General features: G+C 45.7%; 2 protein-coding genes across 2 annotated transcripts in view; both read left to right on the top strand.

Annotated features, from left to right (window-relative positions):
• Positions 1–1,368: 1,368 nt before the first annotated feature.
• Positions 1,369–7,998, top strand: LOC115468189 (olfactory receptor 52M1-like). The gene is made up of 3 exons (XM_030199727.1): positions 1,369–2,281; positions 6,908–6,930; positions 7,951–7,998. Exons 1-3 carry the CDS (start codon positions 1,369–1,371, stop codon positions 7,996–7,998), a joined length of 984 nt encoding a protein of 327 aa, XP_030055587.1.
• A 3,072-nt stretch (positions 7,999–11,070) lies between these two features.
• Positions 11,071–17,237, top strand: part of LOC115468257 (E3 ubiquitin-protein ligase TRIM39-like) — a 29,797-nt gene continuing 23,630 nt past the window's right edge. Inside the window, exon 1 of the mRNA XM_030199821.1 lies at positions 11,071–11,484. Coding sequence (XP_030055681.1) covers positions 11,071–11,484 — 414 coding nt within the window. The remainder of the gene's footprint in view (positions 11,485–17,237) is intronic.

Here is a 17,237-nt window from a genome sequence, read left to right as displayed (position 1 = left end):
TTGATGATATATATGTAATTGGAGCACTTAGAATAATGATCTATGAAGATAAATTTTGTGTGTATTGAGTATGTCTGTATTGTTGTATAATATGTATGAGCTTTTACTGTTGTGCATGTGATTATGTAAATCCGCCTAGAACCTTTGGCAATAGAGCAGAATATAAATTTGTAAATAAATAAAATTATAGTCATGACAGTTATTTTATAGAATGCTGTGATGATTGATAACAGTAAGGGGCCCTTTCATCAAACTGTGCATCCTTACGCAGGTCATTCCCGCATGCTGAGGCCATTTTTACTGCTTGGGTAAAACTGCCGATTTTTCTATTTTTCCCATTAATGGCCATGTTCTACTTTTCCCATTATGTAGGTGGTAAGGGCTCACGCGCTAAGCATGTGATAATCAGAGTGTGGCACAGAACATGCACCCAGTGCTAAAAAATACATTTGTTGGTAGCGAATTGTATATTCCTTCCTATGCTAGGCCTGTTACTAAGGGCTAGGCCCGTACCTTGCTCAGTTTGGTTCTCACAAGTTGGCCTAACAAGTTAGCATCTTTTTTTAACATACAGTGCTTTTCTCTGGAGCTGAGAACAGACACTTCACAGATGCACATTTGGCTGCAGATGAGTATGCCTTTCATATAATATGGATATAACTTTGGGAGCTGCTGATAGACTGACTTGGGGTGAGAGGACACAAGGGTATTGTTCTATGTAATTTTTTGCTCTGTGACTACCTACACGCTGTGCACGCAGAACTGATAGCTAATTAGCCAATGGCCACCACCTGTCCACGTGAACCCACATCAGGAGAGAGTGATATAATAAAGGAATATCCATATATGGCACAGGCTAGTTTCTGATTTCTAGTTTGGGAGAAATCACATGATTTATGAGAAACGCAACTTACTAAGGCTATATATGTAATTGCTGGGACAGTGTTAGCTGAGCAGTCTTTGTTATTCAGGATTCGCGTCTGGCATTTCTGTCTGAGAACCTGCTCCAGAGAGAGAGAGAACAATTATTTGTATTTGGCTTAGTGATATACCATAATAAAGATGTTTGCTGGTTGCGTCTATATCTGAGTCTGGTTGTCTCTCTCTTATTATTATTCAGCCTATGAGGCTGTAGTGTTTCCCCTCCCTGTGGGTGCAAAGGGATTGGGAAACAACAGAATGCACATACAAAAATTATTGCAGGATGCCTGAGCGCACCCCACGGTAAGCCCTTTTTAGCTATGGTAAGAACACATTAGTGCTTTCTGCAGCTTAGTAAACGAACTCCTATATATAACTCGTTTCTTTTACTCTTTCAGGGGATGAAGCTCCTCAGAAGATGAGTCATATCGCAGCGAGTCATTAACAATGAACAACAGTAGCTGCTTCACTTTGTCAACCTTCATTCTGAGCGGCATTCCTGGCCTGGAAGATGCACACATCTGGATGTCCATCCCTTTCTTTTTGATGTACGTTATGGCCCTTGTGGGGAACTCTGCCATTATAATTATTATCAAAACTGAATCCTGTCTTCAGGAACCTATGTACATGTTCCTCGCTATGCTTGCGACCATTGATATGGTTCTGTCCACTACCACCATCCCTAAAATGCTCAGCATCTTTTGGTTCAGTTCTAGAGAAATTGCTGTCAAAAGCTGCCTGGTCCAGATGTTCTTCATTCATTCTTTGGCTACCATGGAATCTGGAATTTTCTTGGCTATGGCCTTCGATCGTTATGTTGCTATATGTGACCCTCTGCGACATACAACAATCTTGACCAATCCTGTTGTAGCCAAAATGGGATTAATGGCTGTGTTGAGGGGCGTGGTCTATATTCTACCTTTGCCGCTCTTAATTATTACAAGGTTAACGCGCTACAAAACTAATGTCATTTCTCATTCCTACTGTGAGCATATGGCTGTGGTGAAGCTCTCATGTGATGACATCTCCATCAGTAACTTCTATGGCTTCACTATTGGGCTCTTTGTATTAATACTGGACTCAATTCTCATTATCGTGTCTTATTTTAAGATTGTTCGAGTGGTTTTAAGCCTCACATCCTTGGAAGCTCGGCTTAAATCTTTCAAAACGTGCAGCTCCCATATCTGTGCCATCTTGGCCTTTTACACACCGATTACTATTTCATCTTTAACTCACAGGTTTGGTCACAATGTTGCTCCTTCTGTGCACATTCTTCTGGCCAATTTCTACCTCCTGGTGCCCCCTGTCTTGAACCCAGTTGTTTACGCCGTGAGGACAAAGCAGATTCGAGAGAGGATTTTTAGAGGTTTGTGCTGAAATAAAGTGGAGACTACCATAGACTCAGTAATACTGATGTCTCCAAGAGAGCAGTCATGATGTACTCTCCCTCTGGATGTGATCATTTCTCCTACTCACTAGTACAGTTCCTGAGAATTAAAGGTGTAGCGATCCATACAGTGGTGAGATATAGCTGGCTTAGTCTAGATGAATTACATATACAGAGATCTCCTGCCTAAATTCTTAAGTGAGGCAGGCTGTAATAAGACACAATAACTCTCACTCCTGACATTCCAATATTGAAGAGAACAACAAAGACTAGAAGTGAACCCCCTCCTTTCTCTGACATCCCACTGTTGAAGAGAATCTTCCCTACCCTAGACTCTGAGAGGAAATCCGCTGGCAAGCGGAGAACTTGAACGCCCCATGGTACCCTAGACTCTGCCATGAGCTCCTTCCCAGACCCTTCAATGCCATCACATCTTGTCCTAGCCCATCTAGCCCCACTTCTTGCAGCCAGATGGACTAGGGCTATTTCCTGCTCCAGTCCTGAGCTTGCAATGAGGCTGGACTGGTAGGTATGCATGTTGTACAAGGGGTCAAGGAGCGGCTTCTGCCTGCTTAAACCACACTGTCCACTGATATTTAGTGGCAGTTAATGGGGGAGTGCTGCTGAATATCAGAAGAACATAAGTGTAGCCATACTGGGTCTGACCAAACGGTGGCCAAAGCCAGGTCACAAGTACCTGGCAGAAACCCAAATCATGGCAACACTCCATACTACACTCGTTACTCATCATCGCTCTGGTACATTCTGGGCAGTGCTGGAGTGGTCTGGGGCAGCCCCAGAAGATACGTGAGCACCAGCGATAGTCAGTGTTGGTTCCTGCAGTCCTTCCTTTGTCTGGTAAGTTATGTGGATACTGCCTAGCTTCCAAGGGCATTGATGACCCAGACGTGGCTCATCATTGAATGTCCAGCTCTAATTTACCCAGTGGCAGTGAGTGTTGTAAGTCAATATCTAACAATTCATAAACAGGGGTTTCTGCAGAAACTTAATTCAACCTCATTGGCTTCAAGGGAACCAGCTGGAGGTTGGCACAGAAAATCTACAAAATGCAGAAGAGTATAGACCTGTTGGCTTAACATCAATGGTGAGCGAAGTAATGGAAGCCCTGATGAGAGCCAACTTTGAGACCCAGTGGGTTTCAGGATTCTGGATAACAATACAGTAGTTTCACTAGCAAAAAAAAAATGTCATCCAAAAACTTGATTGTATATTTTTTTAATAAGGGAGGGATGTACATTTGTTTTTGGATGAATGGCAAAATGAACTGTATGGGGGAGGGGTCAATTAGTGCCCTCATTAGTACCATTTGTGCTCAGATCAAACTGTACCAGGAGGGGGGTAGGAGAAAAGCAACAACCACATTCTTGCACTAGTCCTAGATGGGGTCACTGTAAGAATGTGGTGCAACAAACTGGCTCAGTGGTTCCGAAACCTGGTCCTGGAGGCACCCCAGCCAGTCAGCTTTTCAGGATATCCACAATGAATATTCATGAGATAGATGTGCATGCAGTGGAGGCAGTGTATGCTAATCTCTCTCATGAATAGTCATTGTGGGTATCCTGAAAACCTGACTGGACCAGGTTTGGAAACCACTGCTTTAGCTAAATATTCTCAAGATTGCCAATGGTACATAGCTTTAGACAGTGCATTTTTTCTAGTGGAAAAGGTGCCGGTACTCAAATGCCAGGTCACCCTTCAGGGGTGGGGTGATCACTGAGGGACCCACCCCACAGTAGCCAGGCTCCCTGCAACCAGTCACAGAATCTACGATAAGGCAGAATTGGTGTGTAGAGCCCAGGGGCGTAGCCAGACAACAGATTTTGGGTGGGCCTAGGGAAGACGTGGGTGGGCACTAAGTGTTCTCCTCCCCCCCCGCAACCACCACCCAAAAAATATCTCAGCTGGTGAGAAAACGCTTCTTTCCATCTTGGCAGTCTGCAGCAGGCATGCACTGAAAACTGAGCATGCGCAGGTGCCGTTATTGTGGAAAGTAGCGTTTTCGTTACCATCAGGGGGAAATCTTGAGCTGGCTGAGCTTGGGATCCCCACCAGCTACCGCTAAACGTGTGCTACTGTTGGGCGGGCCTGAACCCTAAGTGGGTGGGCCCAGGCCCACCTGTGGCTACGTCACTGGTAGAGCCTGAGCTCTTTCATTAAAACTTGGGGACCATGAGTCAATTTTAGCAGACAATGAAAAAGGTGCCGGTACTCAGTACCCTCAAGTACCCCCTCAAAAAAAGCCCTGGCTTTAGAGCACCTAATTCGGATAGCTAAAAGATACAGGTAGAAGTATTCATTTACCTAAGGTGGTAAAGGGTTCTGCCTTTTTGTGGTACAACCAAAGTGGTTTCCATATATATATTATAGGCAGGTACTTTCTCAGTCCCTAGTGGGCTCACAGTCTAGGTTTTATACCTGGGGCAATGGAAGGTTAAGTGACTTGCACGGGGTCACAAGGAACTCCAGTGGGAATCAAACCCAGTTCCCCAGATTCTCAGGCCACAGCACTAACCAATAGGGCTTCTCCTCCCATATGAAAAACTACTTTTATAAAATTGCCCAATATTGTCCTCAGAAAAGCTTGCATGGTGACAAAGCAGCCTTGCATATTGGTATGTTCTGAGGTGGAGTTTGGGAGGAAAGTGGGCGGAGTCACAAAGTGTATGTATTCTTTATAAATGACGTGTGTATGCACTTATACCTTTTCCTGAGCTGGTATAAATGTGATTTCAATCTAGCCATGATTTCTGCCACTTTATCCTCGGTATTTTATGAACAACTGGCCTTGCATTGCAATCAGTAGATTACTTTGCCTACTACGCCAATGACCTGAATTCAGATTCCACACTGAGATTTCTGTTAGCTGGTTGGCTCTGGCCAACTCAGTCGTCCATACACTTTCAGTTGGTAAATGAATAGACAATCTTTAGGGCCCTGTTTAAAAAGGCACATTAACGATTTTAGTGCATGTAGACGCCCATAGGAATATTATGGGCATGAACAGGTTAATGCAAACTAATTTTTTGCACTTGTCAAAAACGCTACCATGCCTTTGCAAGCAGGGCCCTTAGTTTCAGGGGGGGGGGGGGGAAAGGTAATGGCAAATCACCTCATTAAAAGTCTGTTAAGAAACCATCTTGTATGTGGCGATCCCTATAAGTCATTCGTGACTTGTAAGTGCGTACAGGGGATTGCATTTACCTTTATTTTACAAAGACACATAGGGCAGCCATGTAACTTTCTAAAAGAGGCTGAAAATAGATGCCTGATTACCCTCCAAACCTAGGTGAATTGTTGTAAGATTACCCTTTACCTATGTTTTGTTTGAATTTCCTGTTAATGCTGCAGAAGTTTAAAATGTAGAGCAGATCTGGTGGCAGTAGGTGGCTTCTTTATCTGTCACTGGTGTTATTCCTGGATATTTATTGTCAGGCACTTCACCATTTACACCACACCACATAAAGATAGCACTGTGCTTTATGCGGTCTGATACAGCCACTTAACTTAGGTGGTTAAGTGGTGAATATCAGTGCTTAACCACACAAGTGCTGACTCCACCCACAAACTGGCCAACTTTCACTTTAGCAGTCTGTGGTGATACGCAGCGGCACTAACTGATTTACAGGCTTATTTTCGAACGAGAAGGGCGCCCATCTTTCGACACAAATCAGGAGATGGGCGTCCTTCTCCCAGGGTCGCCCAAATCGGCATAATCGAAAGCCGATTTTGGGCGTCCTCAACTGATTTCCATCGCGGGGACGACCAAAGTTCATGGGGGCATGTAGGAAGCATAGCGAAGGTGGGACTGGGGCACGCTTAACACATGGGCGTCCTCGGCTGATAATGGAAAAAAAGAAGGGGGTCCCTGACGAGCACTTGGCCGACTTTACTTGGTCCATTTTTTCTTGCGACCAAGCCTCAAAAAGATGCCCAAACTGACCAGATGACCACCAGAGGGAATCAGGGATGACCTCCCTTTACTCCTCCAGTGGTCACTAACCCCCTCCCACCCTAAAAAAAAACTTTAAAAATATTTTTTGACAGCCTCTATGCCAGCCTCAAATGTCATACCAAGCTACCTGACGGCAGTATGCAGGTCCCTGGAGCAGTTTTTAGTGGGTGCAGTGCTCTTCAGGCAGGCGGACCCAGGCCCATCCCACCTACCTGTTACACTTGTGGTGGTAAATGTGAGCCCTTCAAAACCCACCACAAACCCACTGTACCCACATGTAGGTGCCCCCCTTCACCCCTTAGGGCTATGGTAGTGTTGTACAGTTGTGGGTAGTGGGATTTGGGGGGCTCAGCACCCAAGGTAAGGGAGCTGGACCTGGGAGCAATTTCTGAAGTCCACTGCAGTGCCCCCTAGGGTGCCCGGTTGGTGTCCTGGCATGTGAGGGGGACCAGTGCACTACGAATACTGGCTCCTTCCATGACCAAATGGCTTGGATTTAGTCATTTCTAAGATGGGCGTCCTCAGTTTCCATTATCGCTGAAAACCGGGGACGACCATCTCTAAGGTTGACCTAAATGTTAAGATTTGGGCATCCCCAACCGTATTATCGAAACGAAAGATGGACGCCCATCTTGTTTCGATAATATGGGTTTCCTTGCCCCTTCCCGAGGACGCCCTCAGGAAAACTTGGGCGCCCCATTCAATTATGCCCCTCTTAACCATCCAGAAGCCATTTCTGGCCAGTTAAATCATTTTGAATATCAACCCCAGTGTTTTAAAAACATTTTTTACTTATAATAATTTCCAAATATACACTCCATGAAATATCAGCAGTATTGTCCAGCATGGCCTCTTTGGTTTCAGAGTCAGGGACTGTTGGATGTCCCTTTGTTCCATCGTGTTTGTTTACAGGTGGTTCATTCTCTGGGTTTTTCTGTTGACCCGAGTTTGTGGAAAGCCCTTCCTTCCACTTTGCGCCAAATTGTTTCTTTTTTATCGTTTAGAAAGCAGTTGAAGGCTTTGTTGTTTTGCAGAGCATTTGCTGGATCATTGGGTTGAGGGTTAGGTTTTGGTTTTATTGTGGGTGTTTATGTTATTGCTGTATGTTTGTTATTGATTGCTTGTTTTGTTTATTTTATAGTAACCTGTTCAGATGGTTGTATGGGCGGGCTATAAGTTTTATTAAATAAAAATAAAGAACTATTGGAAATAAAGATAATATACTTTGGAGCTCATTTTTAAGAGAAAAACATCCAAAAAGTGGCAAATCTGCATTTGGATGTTTTTCTCACAAAAAATGTCCAAATAAGTATTTTCAAAAGTACTTTTTAGACATTTTTCTATGAAGTCCGTCAGAAGTGTGTTCAAATCACAAGAAAAAAATAACTTGAATTTTTTCATTATAAATAATTTCTGTAAGATGTTACAGCTCCAGTATACCCAGTGCAAAATAAGACAGCAGATGTAAATATTCCAAACACTAAAATGAAAATAAAATGATTTTTTTCTATCTTTGTTTTCTGGTGACTTTGTTTTCCCTGATCATGTCGTCCCAGTCTCTGATTCTGCTGCTCTCTATCTGTTCCCTTAACTCCGTTTCCAGGGATTCCTTTCCATTCATTTCTTTACTTTCCTCCTTTCTTCTTCATTTCTTGTTCTACATCCGTAGGTAAAAGCTGGGTACTCCGCAGACATGACTGGAGGATGTATAGAGTAAATCCAGTTTTTGCCTATTTTCTCTATCCATGTGCAGTTTTTCTTTACTTTTCCCTTTCCCTCATTTCCGTCAATATGCATCGCCTTCCTCTTTCTTCCCTCCCTTCCATCCGTATATATCTCCTTCCTCTCTCTTCCCTCTCCTCCATACATGTCCAGCATTTTTCCTCTCCCCCCTCCACCATCGTTTTTGAGATGCAGTGACCAGAACTGCATACAGTATTCAAAGTGAGGTTGCGCCATGGAATGATACAAAGGCATTACTAGGGTTACCTGCCATCCTGCATTTAAAACTTTTATTTTATCTCAAGCCGCAGCAGCGGCGGCAGCAGTGAAAGCAGCAGGCTCACCTCCAGCCTTCCCTTCCCTCTCAGTGTCCCACCCTCCCCTGATGTAATTTCCTGTTTCCACGAGGGCGGGACACTGAGAGGGAAGGGAAGGCTGGAGGCGAGCCTGCTGTTTTCACTGCCACCGTCGCTACGACTTGAGGTAAAATAAAAGATTTAAACACAAGGCGGCAGGAAGGAAAAGGGGGATGTTGTGGGAGAAGAGGGCGGGCAGGTGGGACTGGGGTTGGAACTGGAGCTTGGGGGCTGAAAAGGGAGGCAGGTGGGGGCTGGAGCAAGTTGCTGGACATAGATGGGAGGGGAGGGCAGGGGAGAGAGGAGAAATTGCTGGACATGGATGGGAGGGGAGAGAGGAAAAATCGCTGGACATGGATGGAGAGGGCAGGGGAGGGAGGAGAATTGCTGGATATGGATGGAGGAGAGAGGAGAGTTGCACACGGAGGGGAAGGGAGAAATGCTGGACATGGATGGAGGGGAGGGAAGACAGAGGAAGTAGGTGCACATGGATGGAGGGGAGAGGAGAAATGCTGGACATGGATGGAGGGGAGGGAAGACTGAGGAGGAGATGTACATGGATGGAGGAAGAAGACTTCGGCTGGCGGGGGTTGGGTCCCCCGCCAGCAAAGGTACAGACGGGTACGGCGGGTTGGCGGGGGGTTGAGAGGGGCATCGGCAGAGGGGTCCAGGGCAAATTTACGGGGCCCAGGCCCCCGTGGCCCCATAGCAGCTACGCTCCTGCATTAAAGGGAAAAGGTAGTGGTGTGTATTTATTTGGTGCTGTAATCCGTGAAAATGCAAGTAGTAGGGCAATTAAGTTTTAGCAGCAGGGACGCGAAGTAACAATTGGAGGTTGTGTACATGTTTGGGATGTTTTGTGTTATTGCAGAAGTAGGGTCAGGGTCTTGGTAACTGTAATTGTAATTTTGTACATCTTATTGCCTTTGTAACTTATTGCAAAGTATTTAACACCTTGTGTTCTGTCCTTTGACAGCCTTGCACTAACATAGTAACATAGTAGATGACGGCAGAAAAAGACCTGCACGGTCCATCTAGTCTGCCCACGATAAACTCATATGTGTATACCTTACCTTGATTTGTACCTGTCTTTTTCAGGGCACAGACCATATAAGTCTGTGCAGCAGTATTTCCCGCCTCCCAACCACCAGTCCCGCCTCCCATCACCGGCTCCGGCACAGACCCCGTATAAGTCCGCCCTCCCCCATCCTAGCCTCTCAACCACCAACCCCTCTTCCCCCCGCCACCCAATTTCAGCTAAGCTTCTGTGGATCCATTTATAGTGTGACCCTAAAATGTGTTTAATGCCTTTACTGTTATTCTCACTTCTAAGGATTTTCACTGCTGCAGTTCTCACTGCAAAGATATGTGAGCAATGCATTGTGCGTAATGTAGTCTCACAGGTAATGCAGCCACACCTGCCTGTCTGTATAAGGGCTGTTACTATTGGCCCATACTGCTGTCAAGACCTCTTCTCTTTCTCAGCCAAGCTTGGATCCTTTGTCTACCTGCTATCATTTCCTGGTCATTCTTACTATCTCTGTCCTGAGAGGTCAGCCAGGTATGACCTTTCCCTCCGATCGAGGGCCATCCTCTAGGCAGTGGCGTTCCTAGCCTCGACGGCACCCGGGGCGGATCGCCGATGCGCCCCACCCCCCGGGTGCAGCGCGCCCCCCCTGCGAAATGACACCCCCCTGGGTGCACGCTGCTGGGGGGGGGGGTGCCGAAGCACACGCCTGTCTTCTCCCAGTTCGCTACGCTTGCTAAATTCTCTCGTTCGCTGCAGCTCCCTCCCTCTGCCCGGAACAGGAAGTAACCTGTTCCGGGGCAGAAGGAGGGAGCTGCTGCAGCGAACGAGAGAATTTAGCGAGCGTAACGAACTGGGAGCAGAGAGGCGCGCGCTGCGGCACCCCCTCAGCGGCGTGCACCCGGGGCGGACCGCCCCCACTGCCCCCCCCCCCTTTGGTACGCCACTGCCTCTAGGACCACCCTTGCCACCTGATGACAGGCTCTGTCCCCATTGGTCTCTTTACCCCCTCCTCCCTGGGCCTGTGTGAACCCTTCTCGGCCTCTCTCTCGCCATGAGGCATTCTCCATCTTGCTTCAGACAGCACTTGTCCTGCTTCACTCCTTGGAACGAACTTGGTTTTTTACCTTGAATATGTCTTCCTAATGAGATATTGCACTCTCCAGTCACCCAGCTCTGAGCTACTTCTACTCGTTCAACTATTTTCTCACCTCTGCAATAAAGCTGCCTCTCTTCAGATTTCTATCTCCAACCACTGATGCAGCTCTCAGAATTACGGAGTCTCTGTGCCCTGGGGCAACACTTCTGAACATCTGACTGTGAGTAAATCTGTCTTTATTCAATAAAAGAAACTTCAGAAAATAAAGAGATTTCAGGTGTGTGCTGGTGTGTCAAGGTTATACTTCAAGATATTGAGACTTTACAGTTAACAAGTCTTAAGAGGCTTGACACCTTGTACTATTTTTATTTAATTCTATCAAACTTTAATAATTGGTACCGACTTAAAGAAACATAGCCAAGTGTTTATATTTACTAATAAATATTTAATATTTTTCTTGTCAAATCCCTTCAGTCAGTCTCAGTTTGGCAATACTTAAGTTCTTAGGTTCTTTATTTTTAAAGTCAGTATGACTCACAGTGTGAAACAGAAACTCAATTCTTGCTTTCATTTCCTATGAGAATCATGGCTGCTGCAAACCCTGCTGAGAGTCTGCGAGATGAAGCTTCTTGTTCTATCTGTCTGGATTATTTCACAGATCCAGTAACTACGGACTGTGGACACAACTTCTGTCGCTCCTGTATCACTCAGACCTGGGAGGAGACAGACACAGACTTCCCCTGTCCCCAGTGCAGGGCAATGTCTCCGCAGAGAAACCTCAGATCTAACAGGCAGCTGGCAAATGTGACAGAAATAGCAAAAAAGCTCAATCAGTTCTCAGTGAAACCAAAAGAGGAAAATCTGTGCGAGAAGCATGAAGAGAAGCTGAAGCTGTTTTGTGAAGAGGATCAGAAAATGATCTGCCTTATTTGTAGAGAATCCAGAGATCACAAATCTCACACCGTGGTCCCTATAGAGGAGGTTGTGCAGGAATACAAGGTGTGTTTCAGTGTCTTTATTATCACACTGGGTCCCAGGGTCACAGACATAGGCGTAGTTTGACTGTTTCATTTGGGGGGGCAAAGAATGGGCGGAGCATATTAACATATCATTTGCATATATACATATGCAAATGAATATGCTAATATGGAGGAAGGAAAAAAGAGCTGTGATAGAAAAAAAATCCAGGGAAGATCAATAAAAAATAACACTATAAGCCTGTACTCTATTATGCTGCACAATGAAAACAAATTCCTTACAGGTTTGCTTGCTTTGTTTTGAGTGAATGGCGACAGCTGCGCGGGGGAGTGGAAAAAATGAGATTTACCAAATGATGTCTTCTTCCTTCTCTGGACTCAGGACGCTCAGGCTCAGTCACTTCACTTCCACTACGGACAAGGGTTGCAGCGGCGAACTAGTCAGTCAGTAAAAGCACCGACAAACAGGTAGGCTCGACTCCGTCCTTCACTTCTCTGCCCTCTCAACGTCCCGCCCGCCCGAAAGGAAATGACGTCAGAGGAAGGCGGGACGCAGAGAGGGCAGAGAAGTGAAGGACGGAGTCGAGCCTACCTGTTTGTCGGTGCTTTTACTGCGACTTCGGGTGAAAATTAAATAAAAGTCATAAGTCGTTTCATTTCGTTTGGGGGGGCACTGCCCCCCCTTGCCCCCCCCCCCAGTCTACGCCTATGGTCACAGATCTCATACTGTGATCCCCAAAGAGTACGGGTGGGTAACCACAGTCCTTGTGAGCCACAACCCAGTTGAGATTTGAAGATTTCCACAATGAATATGCATGAGATTGATTTGCAAGTACTGCTTCCATTGTATACAAATAAATGCCATGCATATGCATTATGGCGATCTTGAAACCCTTACTAGGTCGTGGCCCCTTGAGGACCATGGTTGTCCACCCCTGCCATAGAGGAAGCTGTGTATTAATAGCAGTGTGTGTGTTTAATGAAGTTACTAAAAAAAAAAGGGGGGGGGGTTGAATTAGCAGAGCTTTGAAACTTTTGAGCAGACATGTCAATATAAAATAATGAGTGGAGTGGAACAGGTGGATGTGAAGCGTCTGTTCACGCTTTCCAAAAATACTAAGACTAGGGGGCATGCGATGAAACTACAGTGTAGTAAATTTAAAACAAATTGGAGAAAATGTTTCTTCACCCAACGCGTAATTAAACTCTGGAATTTGTTGCCGGAGAACGTGGTGAAGGCGGTTAGCTTGGCAGAGTTTAAAAAGGGGTTAGAAGGTTTCCTAAAGGACAAGTCCATAAACCACAATTCCAGGAATAACATGTATAGAATGTTTGTACGTTTGGGAAGCTCGCCAGGTGCCCTTGGCCTGGATTGGCCGCTGTCGTGGACAGGATGCTGGGCTCGATGGACCCTTGGTCTTTTCCCAGTGTGGCATTACTTATGTACTTATAACAAGGCTTGAACCCTGGCTGCTCTCTGTTCAGGCATCTTCCATATATATTCAAAATTAACAACTGTATATATTGCAAAACATATAAATTTTATTTTATTCCTTACATAAGTACATAAGTAATGCCATACTGGGAAAAGACCAAGGGTCCATCGAGCCCAGCATCCTGTCCACGACAGCGGCCAATCCAGGCCAAGGGCACCTGGCGAGCTTCCCAAACGTACAAACATTCTATACATGTTATTCCTGGAATTTTGGAGTTTTCCAAGTCCGTTTAGTAGCAGTTTATGGACTTGTCCTTTAGGAAACCGTCCAACCCCTTTTTAAACTCTGCTAAGCTAACCGCCTTCACCACTTTCTCCGGCAACGAATTCCAGAGTTTAATTACATATAGGGATGTTCTAAAATATATAAATACACATACTATCCATCTTCACTCATCCATACCATTCATTCAAACCTTATTCTCATATAACAGGACTATTATCCTGGTGGATATATGCTAATTCTTATTTCAACAACGGTAATAAAAATGGAACAATACACTGTATTCCAATAAACGACTATCACATTGAGGGGGAATAATCGAATGGCGCCGGCGAAATAGATTGCTGGCGATCTATTTTGGCGGCGCCGCAAACAGCTGGCCGAACCGTATTATCGAAAAAGATGGCCGGCCATCTTTTCTTTCGATAATACGGTTTGGCCCGGCCAAATGCCAGAGTTTGCCGGTTTTGTTTTTCGGCGATAATGGAAACTAATGCCGGCGATCTCAAACCCGGCGAAATCCAAGGCATTTGGTCGTGGGAGGAGCCAGCATTTGTAGTGCACTGGTCCCCCTCACATGCCAGGACACCAACCGGGCACCCTAGGGGGCACTTCTAAAAAGTTTTTTAAAATATACAAATACCTCCCAGGTGCACAGCTCCCTTACCTTGGGTGCTGAGCCCCCCAAATCCCCCCCCCCCAAAACCCACTCCCCACAACTCTACACCACTACCATAGTCCTTATGGGTGAAGGGGGGCACCTACATGTGGGTACAGTGGGGTTTTTTTGGGGGGGGGTGGAGGGCTCAACACTTACTACCACAAGTGTAACAGGTGAGGAGGGGGGGTGGGCCTGGGTCCGCCTGCCTGAAGTCCACTGCAACCAACAACAACTGTTCCAGGGACCTGCATACTGCTGTCAGGGAGCTGGGTATGGCATTTGAGGCTGGCATACAGGCTGGCAAAAAAAGTTTTTATTTTTATTTTTTTAGTGTGGGAGGGGGTTGGTGACCACTGGGGGAGTATGGGGAGGTCATCCCCCATTCCCTCCAGTGGTCATCTGGTCAGTTGGGGCACCTTTTTGAGGCTTGGTCGAGAAAATAAAAGGACCAAGTAAACCCGGCGAAATACTCATTAACGCTGCTTTTTTTTTTTCCATTATCCGCGAAAGCCAGCCATCTGGTAGCCACGCCCATGCCCACCCATGTCCCGCCTTCGCTATGCCGCCGACACGCCCCCTTGAACTATTGCTGGCTCGGCGACGAGAAAGCGGTGATGGTGTCAAAAAAGCAGCTTTTGATTATACCAATTTCACCGCTTTTGAGAGATCGCCGGCCATCTCCCGATTTATGTCGGAAGATCGCCGGCGATCACTTTCGAAAATAAGCCCGATAGTGTCCTACTTGATTAGAACATCATATTTCTCCCAAAGCTTGGAATCCTTCCAAGTAGCAACTGCATCTCGGTTTGGATCTCGTGTTTCTCAGTCAATTGAAGTGAAAGTCTCTCAAATAACAGTTCTGTACTGGTAAAGTATCTTAAATCACCAATCCTCTGATACACCGTCGGATTAGAAGCTCCACTTTCCAGATAATGTCAACTGTTAATACTCAGTCCATGAGAGTCCCAAAACAGAGTAATATCCAATGTAGAATCAATTGGCCTCAAAAGGACCCGACGTGATCATGTTTCGCTATCAAAAAGCGTCCTCAGGGGTCTTTTATATCAGCTTTTCCAGAGAGTTGGGTGCTCAACATTTTGCAGTCTGCCGGTGAGGCTACCCCGTAGGACGTCCACCGTAACGCATTTATTTTAGAACATTGTGTTTTAATAGGTATATATATGTAAGGTATTTCTAAGGAATAAAATAAAATTTATATGTTTTGCAATATAGACAGTTCTTGCTCATTTTGCATATTTAATTCATACAACTAGTTTTTGAACCTAGAATTATATATTTTGGCCATATATATTCAAGGGTCAACATTGAGCCCCCAGCAGTCTGTGTGTTTTTATCCGCTGACAGCTGTGGGCTGGTTTAAACCCAGCTCCTCGATGCCAGTCCATGCCCAGGGCTCCAGCTTGGTGAGCAGAGGGTATGGCAGATAATTCAGTGCTACCACCTAAGCCAGTTTGAAAACGAGCAATTTGTCTTGCAGTCCTAATATAAATGTATGTATTTAATTCAAATGGGCCTCCAAAGCCTCCTAGTGAGATAATTCCAGATAGAATTCTTGCCCCCGAAATGGGTGCTTCTCAACTATAGTCGGGGCAAATTTCTATCACTGGTCCTTATATAAATAAAGAGGCTAAAAAATGAAATCAATGTAAAAAAAAAACTCTCAATCAATCCAAAACTCTGCTGGGCGACTCATCTTCCGCCAAAGTCGCTATGCCCACATTAGCCCTCTCCTTAAGTCACTTCACTGGCTCCTTATCCGTTTCCGTATTCAATTCAAACTTCTCCTATCCTATATAATAATTCTCACCTCCAACAGGATGTGCCTGGGACCGTGCCTGCCGGAAGTGGTCTGCTAGGCAGGCACGCACTGACCTCAGTGACATCAGTGACAGACAATTTGGCAAAGCAAAACAATCTGAGTGCTGGCCATTAGGACACAGGGTTGATAGGAGAGTTTTAAAAGACTGAAGGAACCGAAAGTGTTAAATGGGGGGAGGGGGGAGTTCTGAATGACTGAAAGACATGAAGATTTGGGAAAGGAAAACAATCTGAATGCTGGCCATTAGCACACAGGGTACATAGGACAGTTTTAAAAGACTGAAGAAACCAAAAATGTTCGGGGGGGGGGGGGGGGGGGGGAGGGAAGTTCTGAATGAATGAAAGAAATGAAAATTTACAAGAGGAACACAATCTGAATGCTGGGCATTTGGACACAGGGTAGATAGGACACTTTTTTTTTTTTAAATGAAGGATGTGAAAGTATTACATCTTGGAGGAGGGGTGAGGAGGAAAGCGGTGGGGTATCTGGATACTGGGCGTTAGGGCCACGGGGGTACATAGACTTTTGAAAGCCTTAAGGAACCCAAAGTGTGAGAAGGAGGAGGAAAAGGAGGGGAGGGAACGGGGTGAGGGGCATTAGGAACAGGGGAGGGGGCCCTGTCACACACTCTCATTCTCACACACACACTGTCACACAGACAGTCTCACTCTGTCACACACCCGCACATTCACTCTGGCTCTCTCACTCAAACATACACACTCCCAGGAAAACCTTGCTAGTGCCCGTTTCATTCGTTCCAGAAACGGTCCTTTTTTACTAGTTAACCTATAAGTGCATTCACTCTGCAGCTCCCCAATACCTCTCCACTCTTGTCTCTCCCTATGTCCCCCCTCGAGTACTCTGTTCTGTAGATAAATCTCTCTTATCCGTCCCTTTCTCCTCTACTGTTAATTCAAGACTCCGTTCCTTTTATCTCGCTGCACCTCACGCCTGGAATAGACTTCCCGAGCCTGTACGTCTAGCCCCGTCTTTAGTCGTTTTCAAGTCCAAACTCAAAACCCACCTCTTTACCTCTGCTTTTGATTCGTAACTCACTTGCCCTGTCCTTTATCCTCACCTCTTTTTCCCTTGCCCTTAATTGTTCTGTCTGTTTACCTGTCTTATCTAGATTGTAAGCTCTTTGAGCAGGGACTGTCTTTTCGTGTATGGTGTACAGCGCTGCGTATGCCTTGTAGCGCTATAGAAATGATAAGTAGTAGTAGTAGTAATGTAGAAGCCTACCCTTGCAGATCAGCAACACGGCCGCACAGGCTTCTGTTTCTGTGAGTCTGACGTCCTGCACGTACGTGCAGGACGTCAGACTCACAGAAACAGAAGGCTGCGCGGCCGCATTGCTGATCTGCAAGGGCAGGCTTCTACATGGAATGTTGCTAGTGGAGGAGTAGCCTAGTGGTTAGTGCAGCGGAACATGGGATGTTGTTACTATTTGAGATTCTGGAATGTTGCTATTACTTGAGATTCTACATGGAATGTTGCAACTATTGAAGATTCTGTTGCTACTATTTGAGATTCTACATGGAATGTTGCTACTATTG

This window comes from Microcaecilia unicolor, chromosome 4 (genome assembly GCF_901765095.1).
Source record: "Microcaecilia unicolor chromosome 4, aMicUni1.1, whole genome shotgun sequence".
Taxonomy (NCBI): Eukaryota; Metazoa; Chordata; class Amphibia; order Gymnophiona; family Siphonopidae; genus Microcaecilia; species Microcaecilia unicolor.
The sequence above is the reverse complement of the archived record's forward strand: the minus strand, read 5'-3'. Positions and strand labels throughout refer to the sequence as shown.

Coding starts and splice junctions, on each gene's coding strand:
- LOC115468189 (XM_030199727.1), top strand. CDS start 1,369: ATGAACAACAGTAGCTGCTTCACTTTGTCAACCTTCATTCTGAGCGGC. Junction 2,282..6,907: donor GCAGATTCGAGAGAGGATTT/TTAGAGGTTTGT, acceptor GAAAGATGGACG/CCCATCTTGTTTCGATAATA. Junction 6,931..7,950: donor ATCTTGTTTCGATAATATGG/GTTTCCTTGCCC, acceptor CTACATCCGTAG/GTAAAAGCTGGGTACTCCGC.